The sequence below is a fragment of the Octodon degus genome, unplaced genomic scaffold, assembly GCF_000260255.1.
Source record: "Octodon degus isolate 3935 unplaced genomic scaffold, OctDeg1.0 scaffold00061, whole genome shotgun sequence".
NCBI classification, from domain to species: Eukaryota; Metazoa; Chordata; class Mammalia; order Rodentia; family Octodontidae; genus Octodon; species Octodon degus.
The window spans coordinates 3,942,539-3,958,995 of record NW_004524637.1 but is presented as its reverse complement, the minus strand read 5'-3'; the positions used below and the strand labels follow the sequence as shown (position 1 = coordinate 3,958,995).

General features: G+C 36.0%; 1 protein-coding gene across 6 annotated transcripts in view; it reads right to left on the bottom strand.

The window, feature by feature from the left end:
- Positions 1–16,457, bottom strand: part of Senp6 (SUMO1/sentrin specific peptidase 6) — a 97,594-nt gene that overhangs the window by 71,615 nt on the left and 9,522 nt on the right. For 2 of the 6 annotated variants that reach the window (XM_023718677.1, XM_023718678.1), the window contains 4 exons: positions 16,022–16,081; positions 7,452–7,599; positions 6,510–6,614; positions 1,255–1,275 (listed from right to left, as the gene is read on the bottom strand). In XM_023718677.1, the coding sequence (XP_023574445.1) occupies positions 1,255–1,275; positions 6,510–6,614; positions 7,452–7,599; positions 16,022–16,055 (308 nt within the window). In that variant the 5' untranslated portion in view covers positions 16,056–16,081. Of the gene's footprint in view, positions 1–1,254; positions 1,276–6,509; positions 6,615–7,451; positions 7,600–16,020; positions 16,082–16,457 lie in introns of those variants that run through there. The other 4 variants (XM_023718673.1, XM_023718676.1, XM_023718675.1 and 1 more) reach the window with 3 other exon arrangements.

The window sequence follows — 16,457 nt, the reverse complement described above, 5'->3', positions numbered from 1 at the left end:
TGTAATCCCAGCACTCAGGAGGCTGGGGCAGGAGGATCACTGTGAGTTTGAGGCCAGCCTGAACTACACAGCAAAACCCTGTCTCAAAAAGACAAAAAACCCAAAAAATCCCACACACATTTGTGAAATACTTTAGAATTACAAAGTATGTGTAAATGTTCTTGCTGAAAGGGTCACCTTAAAATCTCTATTTCTTAAATTCAATCATAAAGTTTAACTCAAACTATTAAAGATTTCTCTTTACTATTTCTACATCTTTAAACAAAATTATAGGCTTGAAGTTACAGAATTAGACATAAAAGAATATCCCTGTCTTCTAACCAATTATCCAAGAATACTGCTCTAATGCCAGGGCTCCTAACTTACTTGGGAGGTGCAAAGGCAGGATTTACAAATGAGGCAAACCTTATGAAAACATGGAAGAAACACACTCATGACAGATATCCCACACACTGCTGGGGACAATTACTCTTGGCAACATCTGCTTTAGAACGATTATCATTTCACAAGTCAAAGAAATGTACATTCTCAAAATCCTTTTACTATGTTACTTATATATTACTCATCTCTTTACTAACAGATTATGTGATTGCCGGTGTTTTTACAAAGAGAACAAATACAGACAGAAGGGAAAGCTGATAAAATTCTGCTACAAATTTTCTGGTCAAAATAGAAAACATCTAGGGGGCCTGGGAGATGGCTCAGTGGAATAAGCACTTCCTTGGCAAGCGCAAGGGCCTGAGTTCAATCCCTGGTTCTGCAAAAGAAAACATCTGATACCTGAAGTTTTAACTCTGGTTTAAGGTGTTCTAAATCCATTATCCCTCTTTTCTCTACTACAGTAAGTTATCAGAAACAGGAGTATTACCAAGAAAGATTCTGATCTGTTAACAGAAAGTAATTTTGCCACCAAGGTACAGAAATACTCTACTCTTGAAACAAAGTAGTAATAATGAAAAATATATGTTAAAAATTATAATGAAACACCACTCACATAAAGCACATATCTTGTTATATATTAAATGGTTTCCCTGCTTTAAAACAATAAGCTTTAAGAACTAGAAAGCTAGCCCAGGGATAAGTACTTGCCTACTATGCACAAGGCCCTACTTCCATCGCTGTTAATGCAACCATCATCACCCTCACCATCTCTGATAAATTCTAATTCAGTAGATAGTTCTCAAAGCACACAAATAATCTGGTCTTTTACTGCTATATCCATGCTCTCATTTCATTAGTATTAATTAATCTTACCTTTCTTTTCGGTCCGGATTGCTTAAAACATGAAAAAGAAAACAAAAGTAAGAGGCAAGACCTCACTGTTCATATATCATTGTAATTGTACTAACTATAGTCAATAAGGCAAAATTATGTCATCAATTTGTTTTAAAAACATTCTGTATATATTATATTCTATGTTTGAAGTCTTGTCTAAGTTTTTCAACACAAAATAATATAAGCAATTTTACATGACCTCTATATAAAAGACAGACATAGAAATACAAGAAAATTCTTTCAAGGCTTTTAACTTTATTAAGTATTGAAGGATATAATTAATATATGTCATTTTAAGATAGTTTTGTAGTCTTTAAGGAACAACATTTTCTTAATGTTATAAAAGTTAAGCAATTCAAATCCTACTGTCGGGTATGATTATTTGCAGTTAAGAAAAAACAATTTTAAAGCTGAAACTTCTATATGAAAACCTTGAGATAAACAGTATGTGTTTGCTTGGGAAAACAGGAAAAGCGTAAGACTTAAAATCATGATCTCTTATCAAAATCCAATGTATAACAGTTACACACTTGTGCACAGTGTATGGAATTCAAAAAAGCAATTCACATTAATTACTCATGAGTAGAACTATGAAGTCTCCCATTTAGAATAAAACCCAAGATTCATATCCTGAAATTATTAATTCAAGGACCTAAATATTCAAACAGTAATAAGCAAAGCAGTTTACAAAAGTCCCAAATTCCATACTGACTTTTCTATTCCTATCATGTAGATCACACATGTAACAACTTAATCCTAACAAACTAAGAAAAACATGGTAACATTTTTATATATTCAAGAAAATACATATATTAAAAACTTTTTCAAAAATGAGGAAAATAATTACTATCAATTTACACATACTTGAAATCTTCACTCTTAAATTAGACTTAATATATAATCTAGCGATTTTCAACTTTAGTGCTGAGCACCAAAGTGAGAAGAGTTTAGTCTTCCTGTTTTGTTTTTTTTTAAACTCACCTGATACAAAGAAAAGAAACACAACACAGAACAGAGTAGATTTTCCCAGTAAACCAAGAAAATAAAGGAAAAATTATTTTCCCCTCACCTTATTCTTCAGAAAAATAAATTATATAACTAATTTATAAGTCATAGCATTCCACAAGAAGCTTCGATGAATTTGTGAAACCCTGCCCTACAGGAGATTTCGTACTTACAGGCTGGTCATTATTACTCATGTCTTTGTAACAGCACTGACCTAATTTGTGGACTATTTCACACAAAATGAAAAGGAAAATTTACCTTGAATTAGTGCCACTCTAGCAGTTTTTTGTTCTGTTTTGTTTTTAAAAGGAAGCAAAAAGATCAACTCTGGTACCTATGTCATGATTTGTCACTAAAAATTCTTTCCTAATGACGCTGTTAACAGTTAAATCTGGCTTATTCTAGCAGCCCATTTTCTCACTCAGATTACACGCTTGTACAGAAACTTATGCAATACCCACCCCTGCACCACCAGTTGAAAAATATAAAGACAAGTGCCTAAGATGTTTTGTTCTTTAGGTCTGATTTAAGAGGTATGGATGGTACAGAATTACATATTTTTTAAATTTCTACATTTCACTTCCAGACAAATACCATTTTCCTTTACTACTATGGACAACCTATCTTTGAAGTAATCATAATTAATATTTGGAATAGTAAAAAAAAAACCAAGCTGGAATGTGAATTATCTCCCAAAACTAGCTAAATCCTTAACAATCTTTACTCACTGCCCTTTTTTGCTGGAATTGTTTTTTTTCTTTTCTTTTTTTTTTTTTTAAAGACAGGATCTATATACATCCAGGATAGCCTGAACTCACCCTAGCCCAGGCTGGCCTTGAACTCACAGCAATCTTCCTGCCTCAGCCTCCAAGTGCTGGGATTACAGGTGTGAGCCACCACACCACGCTCACTCATTCCTTTATAGATACAAAGATGTGAAGAACTTGTTCCCTATATCTTTATTAAAGAACTACAAATGACTATTCAGCTCTGATTCATTTAAAAAAACCAAGTTATATATATATACTATATACATATATATAGCATATATATACATAGAATTAACAGCACTGTATATTGTTAGCCCAAGAATGCTGTGTGTTTGAATGATCAAACTGGTGGCATTTCTTTTAGTAGCAAATTAAGGCCAAAGAGGACTCTTATCTGAAGCTGCAGAAACCAGCGTGCTCACATTCCCTTGAGGCCTCAGTTCTGCACACTGCCATGTACCACAAGTGAGCTTTCTCTCCATGCCTCCCAAGATGAGGCTGCGGCATGGTGTCCTCTCCCCCCCAGTGTCCTCAGAAGCTCCTCAGAAGCAGTAGTCTTCCTTGTTGTGATGTCTTCCCTGATCAGCAGTATTAGTGCACATACTTAAATAGCTCCACTGTTGAGTTATCATGTATTTGTTAGTCGTTAGTCGTCATCGTCTTTTTCTTTCTTTTTTTTTTTTTTTGTATTGTAAGGAAGGGTCTACAGGATGTTCAGGGTCTCGCTACTAAACTGGACTTGTAGTGATCTACCTGTTTACAGCCTCCCAAGAGCTGGGATTACAGGTGCAGGCCACTACGCCTAGTCTCCATTGCCGTCTCAGCGCACCCTTGTAGGATTGTGGTGGGGCCAGCATGGCAGGCCTGGGGATTGAACCCCCAGCGCCTGTACCTGTTTGCAGGTGCTTTAATCCGCTGAGCTATTTGGCTGGCCCTTAGTCTTCTTTTTATTTACTTATTTTTAATGTATTTGGTACAGGGTCTTACTATGCAGCTAGGACTCATAGTGATCCTCCTGTTTTCAGCCTCCCCAGGGCTGGGATTACTGGTGTACGTCACCACGCCTGGTCTCAGTGGCAAGCTCAATGCATCAAAGGGCAGGGCCTGCATGCACAAGATGTGGTACAATCCTAATCCCTGTACTTGCTTAGCCTGCTGAGCTATTTTGCTGGCCCTTGTCAGTCTTTTTGTCTTCTATTCTAATTAAATTTGATCTTCAAGGGCAAGAACTATGCTACATTCACCTCTCAATATTGTTTCTCATCTATGCTTATTATGTAGCACAAAATCACTGATTTTGAAGGAAGCACACTGAAAAGTTTCTCAGTGACTTGTCTTTGAATTAAAAATATTTTTATTGACAGTCATACTGCAAGTGGAATGAGAAATTTTATTCTTATACGCAGTAAATAAAAAACAAGTAGAATCTGTCCTGCTTACTTGACTCTACCGTTTTATATATTCCTTCTCATCATTCTTCGACAAGATTGCGCCTTTGAGTACAAATTCAGGTTGTCACTGTTTTTCAGAAACGGTATTTTATCACTAAATACAAGCTCGTATAAGCTGAGCTGAATCATTTACGAAGATCAGAAATGATACACAGTAAGGTATGATAGGTGCTGAAACCTATAATAAAATAAGACATAACCCAATTTCCAGACTGAAATCATTTTTCAAATATTCCAATAAGGAAACAAGGGACAAAGAATAGGCTACTATATGAATAATTCCAAACATATAACTTGAAAAGCATTAAACAGTATTTTCATAAAATAGATCACAACTTGAAACTCTAAATGAGTATTTCAATTTAGGTCATATTATCAGAATACCAAGAAGGCAACGCCTCTTCAGCAGCTGTTTCTGTTATTACAATTAATTTACGAGCATATGTTTCCTTTTCCCTCCACCTGATTGGTCTGAGAGCTTAATTTGTTTGTATACTTTACACAATAGGGGCAAGACAAGTTTGGTATATGTAATCATTTATTTTTTTGTATTCTTAACTGAATTTTTCAACTATCTTCTGTAAAAACTGTGACAGAACAAAAAGCAAAAGAAAGGTTTAAAAATCTCATTTATAGAGCTAGTTAAGGGCTGGGGAGATAGCCTGCCTGCCAAGCACAAGGTCCTGATTACAGGTACCAAAAAAAAGGAAGAAAAAAAGAAAAAACAGAGATTTAAGATTTTTATGTTATAGCAAATCTATGTAAATGTCAAATATGGAAAAAACTACTCAAGTTCAAGACACATTTTCTTTCTTTCCTTTTTTTTTTTTGTTCCTCGAATGCCTTCAGGGCACTTTTGGCCAGCGGGAGAGTTGTGAGGTTCGAACTCCAGCAACCTGAGGCTGACAGCTTTATGGAAGCTGCCACTTAAAGGACTGAGCTAGGGCCAGGCCTCCAAGACACATTTTCTTGTGAGGGAAGAACCCAAGTTTAAGGCCAGCCTGGGGAACTTAGCAAAGCCTTGTCTTAAAATAAAAATAAATAGCCAGGTGTGGTGCTGCACACCAGAAATCCCAGCACTCAAGAGGCTGAGGCAGAAAGCTGACTGTGCGTTTGGCTATTCTGGCTACAAAGTGAGTTCGAGGCCAGCTGATTTGCACAGCAAAACCTTGTCTCAAAAAAGAAAACAAACAAACAAAACCCCTAATAAATAGGTAAATAAACAAAAAGGGTTCAGTGCTCCCTAGGTTCAACTCCCAGTACTGGTAAAGGGCAGAGGGGAAGGGGGAAATAAACTAAAACATTTCCTTTGTGAAAGCAGCCTAGGCTGATATTTTTTTTAAAGAAACGAAGGCCAGTACCTAAAATGTATAACAAATTCTTAAATTTTACTGTTTTTTGAAAACTACTATGCAAAAGACTCTGAACCTTTTGTTAGGGCCTGTCAGTCTGAGTCAACTGAAATGGATAGTAACGTTCTAAACATGGTCTCCGAAAAATGTCCGAAGCATTTAAAATACCAAGCTTTCCCCAACTATTACTTTCATTATTTGAACTTTGAAGCAGTACTTTCGAAATCAACAAGAACCCTTAAATATATAAAACTACTGAAATCAAAATTTTCTGAAGTATTTAAAACTGACAAGATGTATTTTATAAACTTTAAAAAGCAAGTAAACTATACCTTTACCTTTCAGAGCTCAAACCAGGATACCTCAAGCAAACACTTAAGGTTCAAACTATAAATAAACTGAATTTAAATATTTTCTTACACTTGGATTGCAATAGAATGGATTATTTTAATACTATTTATTTACAGAATGTAATTATTTCAAAGGCAAGATATAGTATAAAGACTTTCAGGCTATGAATTATTTCAGAGATGTTATCTCAACAAAAATAGTAGTTTCACAAAAGAGAAAAAATTGGAGGACATTCATTTTAAAGTAAACATCCTTTTAAGGAGGGTGGAATGTATATACTAAACAAAGAGAATTCCAGTCCTTACCTTTGGGCTGCTGTTTTTACTACTGGTATTTGTACATGAGCATGATGAAAACGTCTACCATGAACTACTGTTCCAGAACACAATGATGCATTTTGTGCATTTTCACTGCAAAATTCAAACAACAAAGGGTAATTTGAATGGGGAAAAAATTATATACATGGTGACCCCACTAAAAACGTCCTTTAAAATCTGAGCACATACATAAAAATCTTTGTTCTTTTCTTTACTCTTTAAAAAACAATTAACCATATAAAACTGTCTACTAGGAATCTTCTAATTCCTTTTCTAATTCTAATTCTTCTTTCCAGAATTTCTAATCCAATTCAAGGGAAAAAAATGAACACTAGAATTGAAATCATGATTTCTAAATTCTAACTCTGGTTCTGCTACTAACTTGAAAATCAGGCTTCATGAGTCTCAGCTATATATAAATTAACAAAATAGAAATAATAATTTTTGTCCCCACTTACAGGTCGCTGATAGCCAAATATTAAGCAGCAGTGGTTCACACTATGACAACCACTAAGAAGTCTGGGATATATCAGGAAGACAAAAAGAATAAGAAATTTTTGAGGAAAAAAGCCCTTGTTAAGATGATCTTAAATCTGTAGTATCCCCTAAATGAGATGACCACTCCAGCTCTTGTTGACTTCCATTTCTAATATTATGACTGAGACTCTACTAATCATACAAAGCAAATGCATGAGATACCAGCCTAATGAAGTATTTCTTGAGATATGTTCTATTCAAAACCTAGGAACGAATGCACTCAACCCTACTACCCAGATTCAAAGAAAAGAATCCATATACTGGGGCCATCCTAACTCTTGGCCTACTGACAAATTTAAAACAAAAGTTATAGAGTGGGCCTACTGTATACAAAGTTCTTTCATGTCAAACCCTTCATCTTCTCTGTAGGAAAGTGTGGTGATGCACCTATACCTCAACTTCTTGCTGTTGCTCAACATGTTAAGCCCAATTGGATTGCCTTTTAGAGTTTTAAAACTTTCACTCTTGTTTCGTCCCACATATGTCTTCAAGATGAAATCACCAGAACTAGTAGCAACAATTTCAGATGGACGATTTAACTGTAAAAAAGATCCATAAACATTAAGAGTCAATGAATGCCACAATGTATCAACAACTACTTGAAAACTCACTAGACAAACACTACTGAGGGAAGAGGGCAAAGGCAACATCATGTCCAAAGGTATGGACATGAGAGTACTTCCTTGTGATTTTTTTCTAAAAACAGTGCAAAGTTGTAAGAACAATACATTATTTTCTTTTCATGTAAATTTTTCTGAAAATACTTGAAAAAATGAGGGTAGCAAATTTTAGGATAGCTTCCTCCACAGAATAAAAACCAACCCTTCCTTCTGCTTAGAAGGCCTTGGTGCTACCTATAGGACAGTACTGCAAAATATTACTTATTTAAATAGCAAGTGATTTTATTTGCTTTATATTAAAATTTTTATAGAAACAAACAGATGGTTGCAATATCTTCACAGGTGAAAATGTTAACAAACACATTAATAACAATAACCTGGGGAAGATTTATGTAACAGTGTGCCCCACTCCCCTTGGAAAATGTATCATGATTATATTTACTGCACAAGACACTTAAGAGCTGCTTTCAGACTGTGGCAAAAAACCTCAGTTCTTAGTGATAATTTTCCAAAAATGACACTTAAAAAAAAAAATCACTCTTAATTTCTTCTTTGTTGTTCATTACATGAGGGTCTCTGTATACTGCCCAAGCCAGCACCTATCTTCTGGGCTCCAGTGACACTCGCCTCAGCCTCTCAGTAGCTTAGGGTACAGCAAGTGCCACTGTGCCCAGCACATTTTTTTAAGGTAGTCTCCCTAGTCTTGTACATTTGATTTTGTTTCTCAGAGTGCTGTGATTATATGGATGTCCTCCATGCATCAATTTCATTTTTTTATTTTGTATTTTATTTTAAAAAATAAAAATAACAATAAAAATACAGAATTTCAAAGCAAGATGACAGGCAATTAACAATGGTTGTCATACTGCATATTCTTATCTTCTAAGTAGCTGTTCATATTATCAGACACTGACATGCAAAACTGATCAAATAATTAAGTATTAACTGCTCCTTTCCATAAACCAACAGAAATTAGTAATACAATTACCTTAACTATCATATATATTCCCACTCTTTCTTTTCTCCTTTCCCCCACTGCAGCTGTTTTTTCCTTTTAAGCAGTTTCTTTCCCTTTCATAGTATCTACTGTAACTTCTGAAATTTTATTTTAATTTCACTTTTGACATGTTTTTTTTTTCCCTTTTTTATTCTTTCATAACAAACGATACTCTTAAGGTAGTAATTTGACACTTTCCCCTAATTATTCCTATAGAAACCCCAAAGGATGTCAAGAAGTTTCTCCCACAAGAAGTCCTACTGAGGAAAGCATTCAGTGAGCCAGCAATGTTCTTACTTTCTGACATATCTGTATGCTACAATCCAGAACGCCTACTGTTGACACACAGCTTCTTACTTTCTCTTCCCCAACACCTCCCTTACTTCCTAATCCAGTGATGACAAGTGGACCTCTCAGCACTTTCAAGGAGACAGGCAGACCGCTGTAGTGTGTGTGCCACAGACTTCCCACCAGCCTTTCCTGGTAAACAGACCCTCAGGGATAAGAAACCTGGAGAGCTAAACCACTAAGATTGGAGGCTATTTTCCTGCAAAGCACCTATTGATCCCAGAAGATGTATCTGAAGCTAAAACAAATTTCCAATATACCTAACGAGGGAGAGAAAGTCCTCCAACATATTCACATAGCCAGTTAGACAAAAACAAGTTTTAAATCCATCCAGTACAGAGAGCCTCATAATTGCCTCAAAATGTATTTGAGCACAGTCTACAAATACAAATTAGATCTAGTGTAGCCCTTATAGATGGAAATCTAGCTTCTTCCTAATAATCCGAATTCTCAGGTGGATTACAGTAACAGTGCTCACATTTATATTATAGCACAATTACCCGATGAGTTAAAAAAAATTACCTGGCAGGTCTGGGGCTGAGCTCAAACTTACAGTGTCCTGCCTCAACATCCTCAGTGATGTGATTCTGGCATGCGCCAGCACGCCAGGCTGATCCACCTTTTATATGTAATAGTAGCGCTCAAGCAACTCGACTAAAACACCAGGTCAGTTACTGGACCTGGTTGGTGAGCAATAGGCAGAAAACTCTAATTTCCAACATTGGTTCTTTTTCTCAATAAAATTTCTCCCCTATATGTTATGTAAATTTTGTAACAACTTTATCCCTACATTTTAAAAACCAGTAAGCTTAAAAGGCAAAATAAGGCTAGGCATAGTGGTACAGGCCTGTAATCTCTGCATTCAGAGGACTGCTGCAGTCGAGGCCACCATGAACTGCACAGTGAGAGACTGTCCCCCCACCCCCGAAAAAAAAAGCAGCAGCAAAGGAATCTGCCTGAACTAGAACAAAGATATCCCATACTGCTTTTGCTTTCCCATACCACCTCACAAGAGGAAATTCTACAGTGTTATCTGTAGAAACACAAATGTTAAACTCTTAAAAAAATGGAACTAAGATAAAAATTTATTTACATTAATGTGTAAATTAATCCTTCCTCTTAAGAATGAAGTCAAGATTACTTCGATATCTAGGCATTCTGCCAAGTTTTTCGCCAAGGAAATCACCTAATCACCTCTGACTGACCTTTCCTTTGGGAAAAGGAGACTCAGGGTTGAACTCAGCCTTTTTATTTATTGTTTTGAGGCAGTATCTCTCTAAATCAGTAAATTGCTCAAATTGGGCTTGCATTTGTGATTCTCCTGCCTCAGCTTCCCAAAAGGCTGGGGGATGCACTACCACACCTGGCTTCAACATTTCATTTGGAGAAAGCCTGTGGGTATAGCTACAGTCAGTCAATCCAAGGACCATCATCAAGCACCCTAGACTCCTTGAGCTTTGTAATAAATTAATGGAGAGCCTTACTAGGGCAGCTGGAGGCAGCTTCAAACCCTTCAGATTAGGCTCAAGCAATCAGACAAAGGAAAAGAAACTAGGCTCAGGAAAGGTCTCAAGTAGCACTAACAGAAACCCCTTTACTTAATGCAGAAATGTAACCTGTCTATCCTTAGCTCCCCCATCCCAACCTCCATCAAATAAGAGGAATGGTTTTATGACCTGAAGAAATCCAAAGGGTGAACCAAAATCAGCCCTGGAGTCAATCAGGTTCCAGAAGCCTACACTGGAAGAAGAAACCCAATAAAAGAAGCTACAGAAAAGAAATACAGAAGTATTTCTTTTCCAATGCTCCCTACTAGTCCAAAGTATCTGTGTAGCTGTCTGCCTCTCTTCCCCTTTCCCCCCTTTAAGTAAAATATCCGGAGCTGGGGAGATAGCTCAGCGGTCTAAGCACCTGCTTATGCAAAGCACAAGGACCAGGGTTCAATCCCCAGTACCACATGCTGCACTGGCCCTGCCCCCAGGCACACTGAGCCAACCGAGAGAGACTGAAGGAGTCGGGTGTGGTGGTGCCTGTCTGTAATCCCAGCACTGGGGAGGCTGAAACTAGAAGATCACTATGAGTCTGAGCTGTGTGGTGAGACCCTGTACCAAATACATAAAATTTTTTAAAAAAGGAAAGGACCAGTAAATTGTCCGCTTTTATTCCTTTTTTTTTTTTTGGCAGAACCGGGGATTGAACTCAGGCCCTTTTGCTTGCCAGGCAAGCACTTATTCTACTGAGCCATCTCCCCGGCCCCTGTCCTGAAGTCTACTTCTTTAGTTCTTTTACAGACACTGAGTTTAGGTCACTGGGAGCAGCGTGTGGCATGAGAGTGGTGGCATGGTTAGGTGTACATTCCTCCCAGACATTATAATCAAAGCAGGAAAATCTACTGTACTTAAGTAAAATTTGTTAAATTCCCAATTCTGCTTTTTTACAGGTTGATTACATGCTTTATAATTTTAATCAGCAATAAGAATTAGTAACTCCAGATGAGTCAGGTTTCTTACCACTCATTACATTTAGAATGTAACTGGGACTATGGATCATTCTATAGAATCACAGAAAATAAATTTGTAAAGATTTTTATCACACAGCTTTAAAACTATAGGGCATAATTTCAGCTGCCAGGAAATTCAGAAATAACTGCTAAAATAAAACACAACATAAACTAGGTAAAAATCTCAGGGAGGCTGAGGTAGGATCACTGTGAGTCTAAGACCTGCTTCAATTACAGAGTGAGACCCTATCTGAAAAAAAAAAAAAAAAAAAAGACTGGGGATGTAGCTCAGTGGTACAATGCTTGCCTAGCAAGCACAAGGCCCTGAGCCCAATCCCAGTACCACACACACACACACACACACACACCCCTATAACAAAATTCACACACAGCATAAAACTACAGATAACGCACAGCATAAAACTGCAGACAACCTGGTTCATCTACTTTTCTAACAGTTTTTATTTTCCATAATTCTGCGCTCCTAATTTGGTAATTTACATCCAATGAGGGAAAAACAAAGTATAAATAAAAGTTGAGCCATTTATGGCTCATTATCTCACAGATTATAGACTGTTCCTGTTAATAAAAACATAATGATATATTCTACCTGGAATTTATCTGCCCTTCCTTCCCAGTCTAAAACAGTTTTCTGGATAAGCACAACATCAGAATTACTGTGAACAGATGGATAAGCATAAAACAACCATCTACTGAAAAGCCAACTGTAAACATGGGCTTCACTGGTGTCAATTTTGCAACTATAAATATATCATTATTTGCAAAGGAAAACTAATCTGCAAAGATTCATCAACTGCATTTAATAACGCTAACAAAATGCAGCTGTTACGGAAGACTGCTGGTGTCACGAATTACATGAGCTACAGTCTCCTCATAAATCTCGCAATGACCCTATAAAGTCGATAGTTATTAGGCTTAGAATGTGTTATCTGATTAATATGCCAGCCACCTAAAAAGGCTTTTTTGGGGGTCACAATGTGTAGAATAATTTATACAGTATAAATAGCACTAGATTGACAAACTTTTTCTGTAACAAGCCAGATAGTAAACAGTTTAGATTTTCTGGGTCATACAGTCTCTGCTTCACCTACAACTCTGTCCAAATATTTTCATCTGCTGTTGCAGGACAAAAGCATCCACAGATAACATATGAAGGAATATGGCTGTTTTCTAGCAAATTTTCATGTATGGATATAAAAATGTTATATAATTTTTATTTATGATATAGTACTCTTCTGATTCTTTTCCCAGACATCAAAAAATATACAACCCAATCTAGCTTATGGATCATTATCTGCAGGCTGTATCTGGGTCATGAGCTTTAGTTTGCAACTTCCTAAATTTAACCTAAACTATTCAGTAACTAATGAAAACAACCAATTACTAGCATTTAAATTCCACAGAAAACGAAACCTGTTTTTGCTAGCCTCTGTAACACTGTTCAACATACACTTGCTGCATGAGTATTTCACTGGGACTGCTAAGTGTGCACAAATTATCAATGTACTATATTGCACTCAAAATTATCATGTATCACATAATAAATTTAAGAATTTAGGAAGTTCAAAAAATATGAATTTCAGATAAAATCTAAAAGATATAGAGCCAGGGAAATGGCTCAGCAGAATAAGCACTTCCCTGGCAAGCACAAGGGTCTGAGTTCAATCCCCGGTTCTGCCAAAAAAATAAATAAATAAATAAAGTAAAAGATATCAAATTACTAAAAGCATTAAGAATGTTAAAACATTTATATTCCAAAAATAAAGTAGGCATTACAAAAATAAAACTCTAGATGTTATATGAAAAAAACCCCACAATTTTGAAGAATAATAGTGAAAGTCTACAAACGATGCCACTGTGGATAGATTAAAGAGCAGATTACATACAGCTGAAGATAAAAAAATTAGTGAACTCTGAGGAAATTGTCCAGAAGATAAATGATGATTCTGAATGTGCTCCTTTACCCCCCCCCCAACATCAAGCATAAAATGCTGGTTAAGTGTTATGAAACAAATGATGATTCTACTATGTTAAGTTATAGCCAGTATTTTTCACAACAAAAGACAAAATTTTTATGCTATATATAAAGCGAAATGGTGAAACAACAGAAGCTGAAAGGCAAAAATCATTCTATGGAACAAACATGGCTATTGTAAAGACTATGAGCCAGACTAGCCTGGGCTACATAATGACTTCAAGGCCAGCCTAAATTACATAGCAAGATCCTGTCTCAATGAAAGGAAAACAATCAGCACTCAGGAGGCTGAGGCAAGAGGATCTTTGTGAGTTTGAGACTAGTCTGGGGTACAAAGTAAGCTCATGGCCAGCCTGAACTGTATATTGAGACCCTGTCTCAAAAGAAAAAAAAAAAAGAAAGGAAAGAAAACCAAAAATAGGTATTTTGGGCCAAAGTAAGATATGGTTAATTCAGTTGCACTGCAAAAACAGGTAAGCAAAACTGATTGAAATTTGCATGTACTGAGAAAAACTAAAATCTGTTGTGTCTTAGCATGATCAGAAAACAAACTCAACTTTAAAACCAGTCATATTTTTCTGTCTCAAAATTCTGAAACAAGCATGGGGTCAGGGAGATGGCTCAGTGGAATAAGCGCTTCCCTAGCAAGTGCAAGGGCCTGAGTTCAATCCCTGGTTCCACCAAAAAAAAAAAAAAAAAAAAAAAGAAATGATTAATATGAAAATGCAAATTTATATCTATATCAAAGTGAAAAATATAATTTTACATATAAGATACTGGTTTAACTGTGTCAGCTGGCCTTGTCAGTTTATTGGGGAGTGGGAATGCATACCTGTGACCCCAGCTATTCAACAGGCTGAGGCCTACTGAGTTCACAGCTAGCCTAGGCATTTTAGTAAGACTCCATGTAGAAATCAGATTTAAAAAGGGCCAGGGATATAGATCTGTGGCAGAGTACTACCCTAGCATGTGCAGAGGCCCTGGGTTCAGCTGCCTGTTTGTGAAGGAGAGGGAGTGAGAGAGGAAATGTCACAGTACGGGGGGAAAAAACTCTAATGCAGTAAATTCTCCCATCTCTAGCTTAAGAAAATCCTTAATTATGACAAAACACATTGCAGAGAAAAAAAATACGGAAATAAAGGAAAAAAAATAAATCTTCTGAGAAGTGTTATTTTACATTTCATGATGCTAGAACTCATACAAAAGGACCTTACAAATGCTAGGAACTCAGGTCCCAGCTGGGCGGGAGACTGTCTCAAAACTTAAATGGGAATAAGAGTAGGGTGCCTGGGCATGTACCTCAGTATAAAGGTCCTGGGCCACAAGGGTGGGGGCTGGAATGATACATTTGAGAGCATAAGAAAATACATTTTCTCCAAGGCAGTAGTTACCATTAACAAAGAAGAATAAGGTCGAGTAAAATAACTGGATTAAAACACAGCTATACGCTGAATACTAATGTTTTGGTCTATGACATACTGCATATACGATGGTGGTCCATAACATCATAATGATGAAACTGTCACCTACTGACAGAATAGCCATTGTGTGTTCGTGGTGATGCTAGTGTAACAAATTTACTGTGTAGCCAGTTATAAAAAGGTTTAACACATACAATTAAGTACAATATATGTTTAAAAATGACAATCCCAACTATGTTACTGGCTTGTACATTCACCATACTTTTTTTCTTGTTTTTAGAATAAACTCCTAGTTACATAAAAGAAATTTTAAAAATGTCCACTGTATGTTTTCCACCCCACAGCAGCCTACTACAACTCATTTTATTGCATCTCTTGATCTACACTGAGGCCAAGTCCAATAACTAACCTACACCATCCAGTTTCATGTACGCTTTATGATGTTCATGCAAGGAAACTGCATACAATCACATTCCTTAGAATTTATTCTTATTGAAAGTATTGCTTATTGCCATTAAGCAATGCAGGACAGTATTAGCAACTAGTATCAAACCTAAGAAACCACTGTAAGATGGTTACACTCTATCATTAAGCTTCTTTCATTCCCATCTCTGAAAAAAAGTAAATTGCAGTAGTAAGATATACTATTAAGCTGTCATTTATCATTATAAAATCCATTAATTTCAGATGTCAAGAAGTATCTTCGACAACAACAGTAGAATGCTTATGAATAATACTGTAAACACCACACAGAAAGTGGATACAGGCTATTAACAATTATCAAAAGGAAACAGAAATGGACTACATATATGAAAGAGTGCTCAACCTCATCTTTAAAAGGTACAAATGAAGACATGATACTAATTTCATTGGAGTAGATTAAAAGGTTGATTCTACTGTGATAAAAACGTAACACAAAATTGGCTAACAATTATTTACATAGGAATTTTTTAAAAAGTAGTTCAAACAGTAATTGCCTCTGAGGTGGGAAAGTTGGTACGAATGAAAAAATTAAGTCTTTTTTCAAGAGGAGTTTTTAGTATGTAACTTAAAAGAAAAAACTTTAAAATCAACACTTGCCTTTTTTCCTTTAGAGGTTTCAGAATCCTTATCATCTTCTACACTGAGTAGATTTGCTCCACTACATAAAAAATAAGGGGAAAGAATTTTAAGTAACAATTACAACCTATACATTAAATTCAAGTTTTACCTTCTACACTCAACTAATTCAAACAATCAGTAAACTTTTTCAGTAAAGCACTTTAGATACTACAGCATATATACTTAATCTCTACAGTTTCATCCTTGCCAAGGAAAATAGCCTTAAATTATACAAGCACTGTGTGCTGATAAAGTTTTTTTAATAATCAGGTAGGTGGCAAGCAAGACTGAGAAAACAGGTCATAATTAAAACATTTTTTAACTATGAATTTTATATATTATCACTCATTTTTCAGAAAGCACAATTAAGAAACAAAATGCAGCATAGGAAAGAAAATACAATATTTTAAAAATCA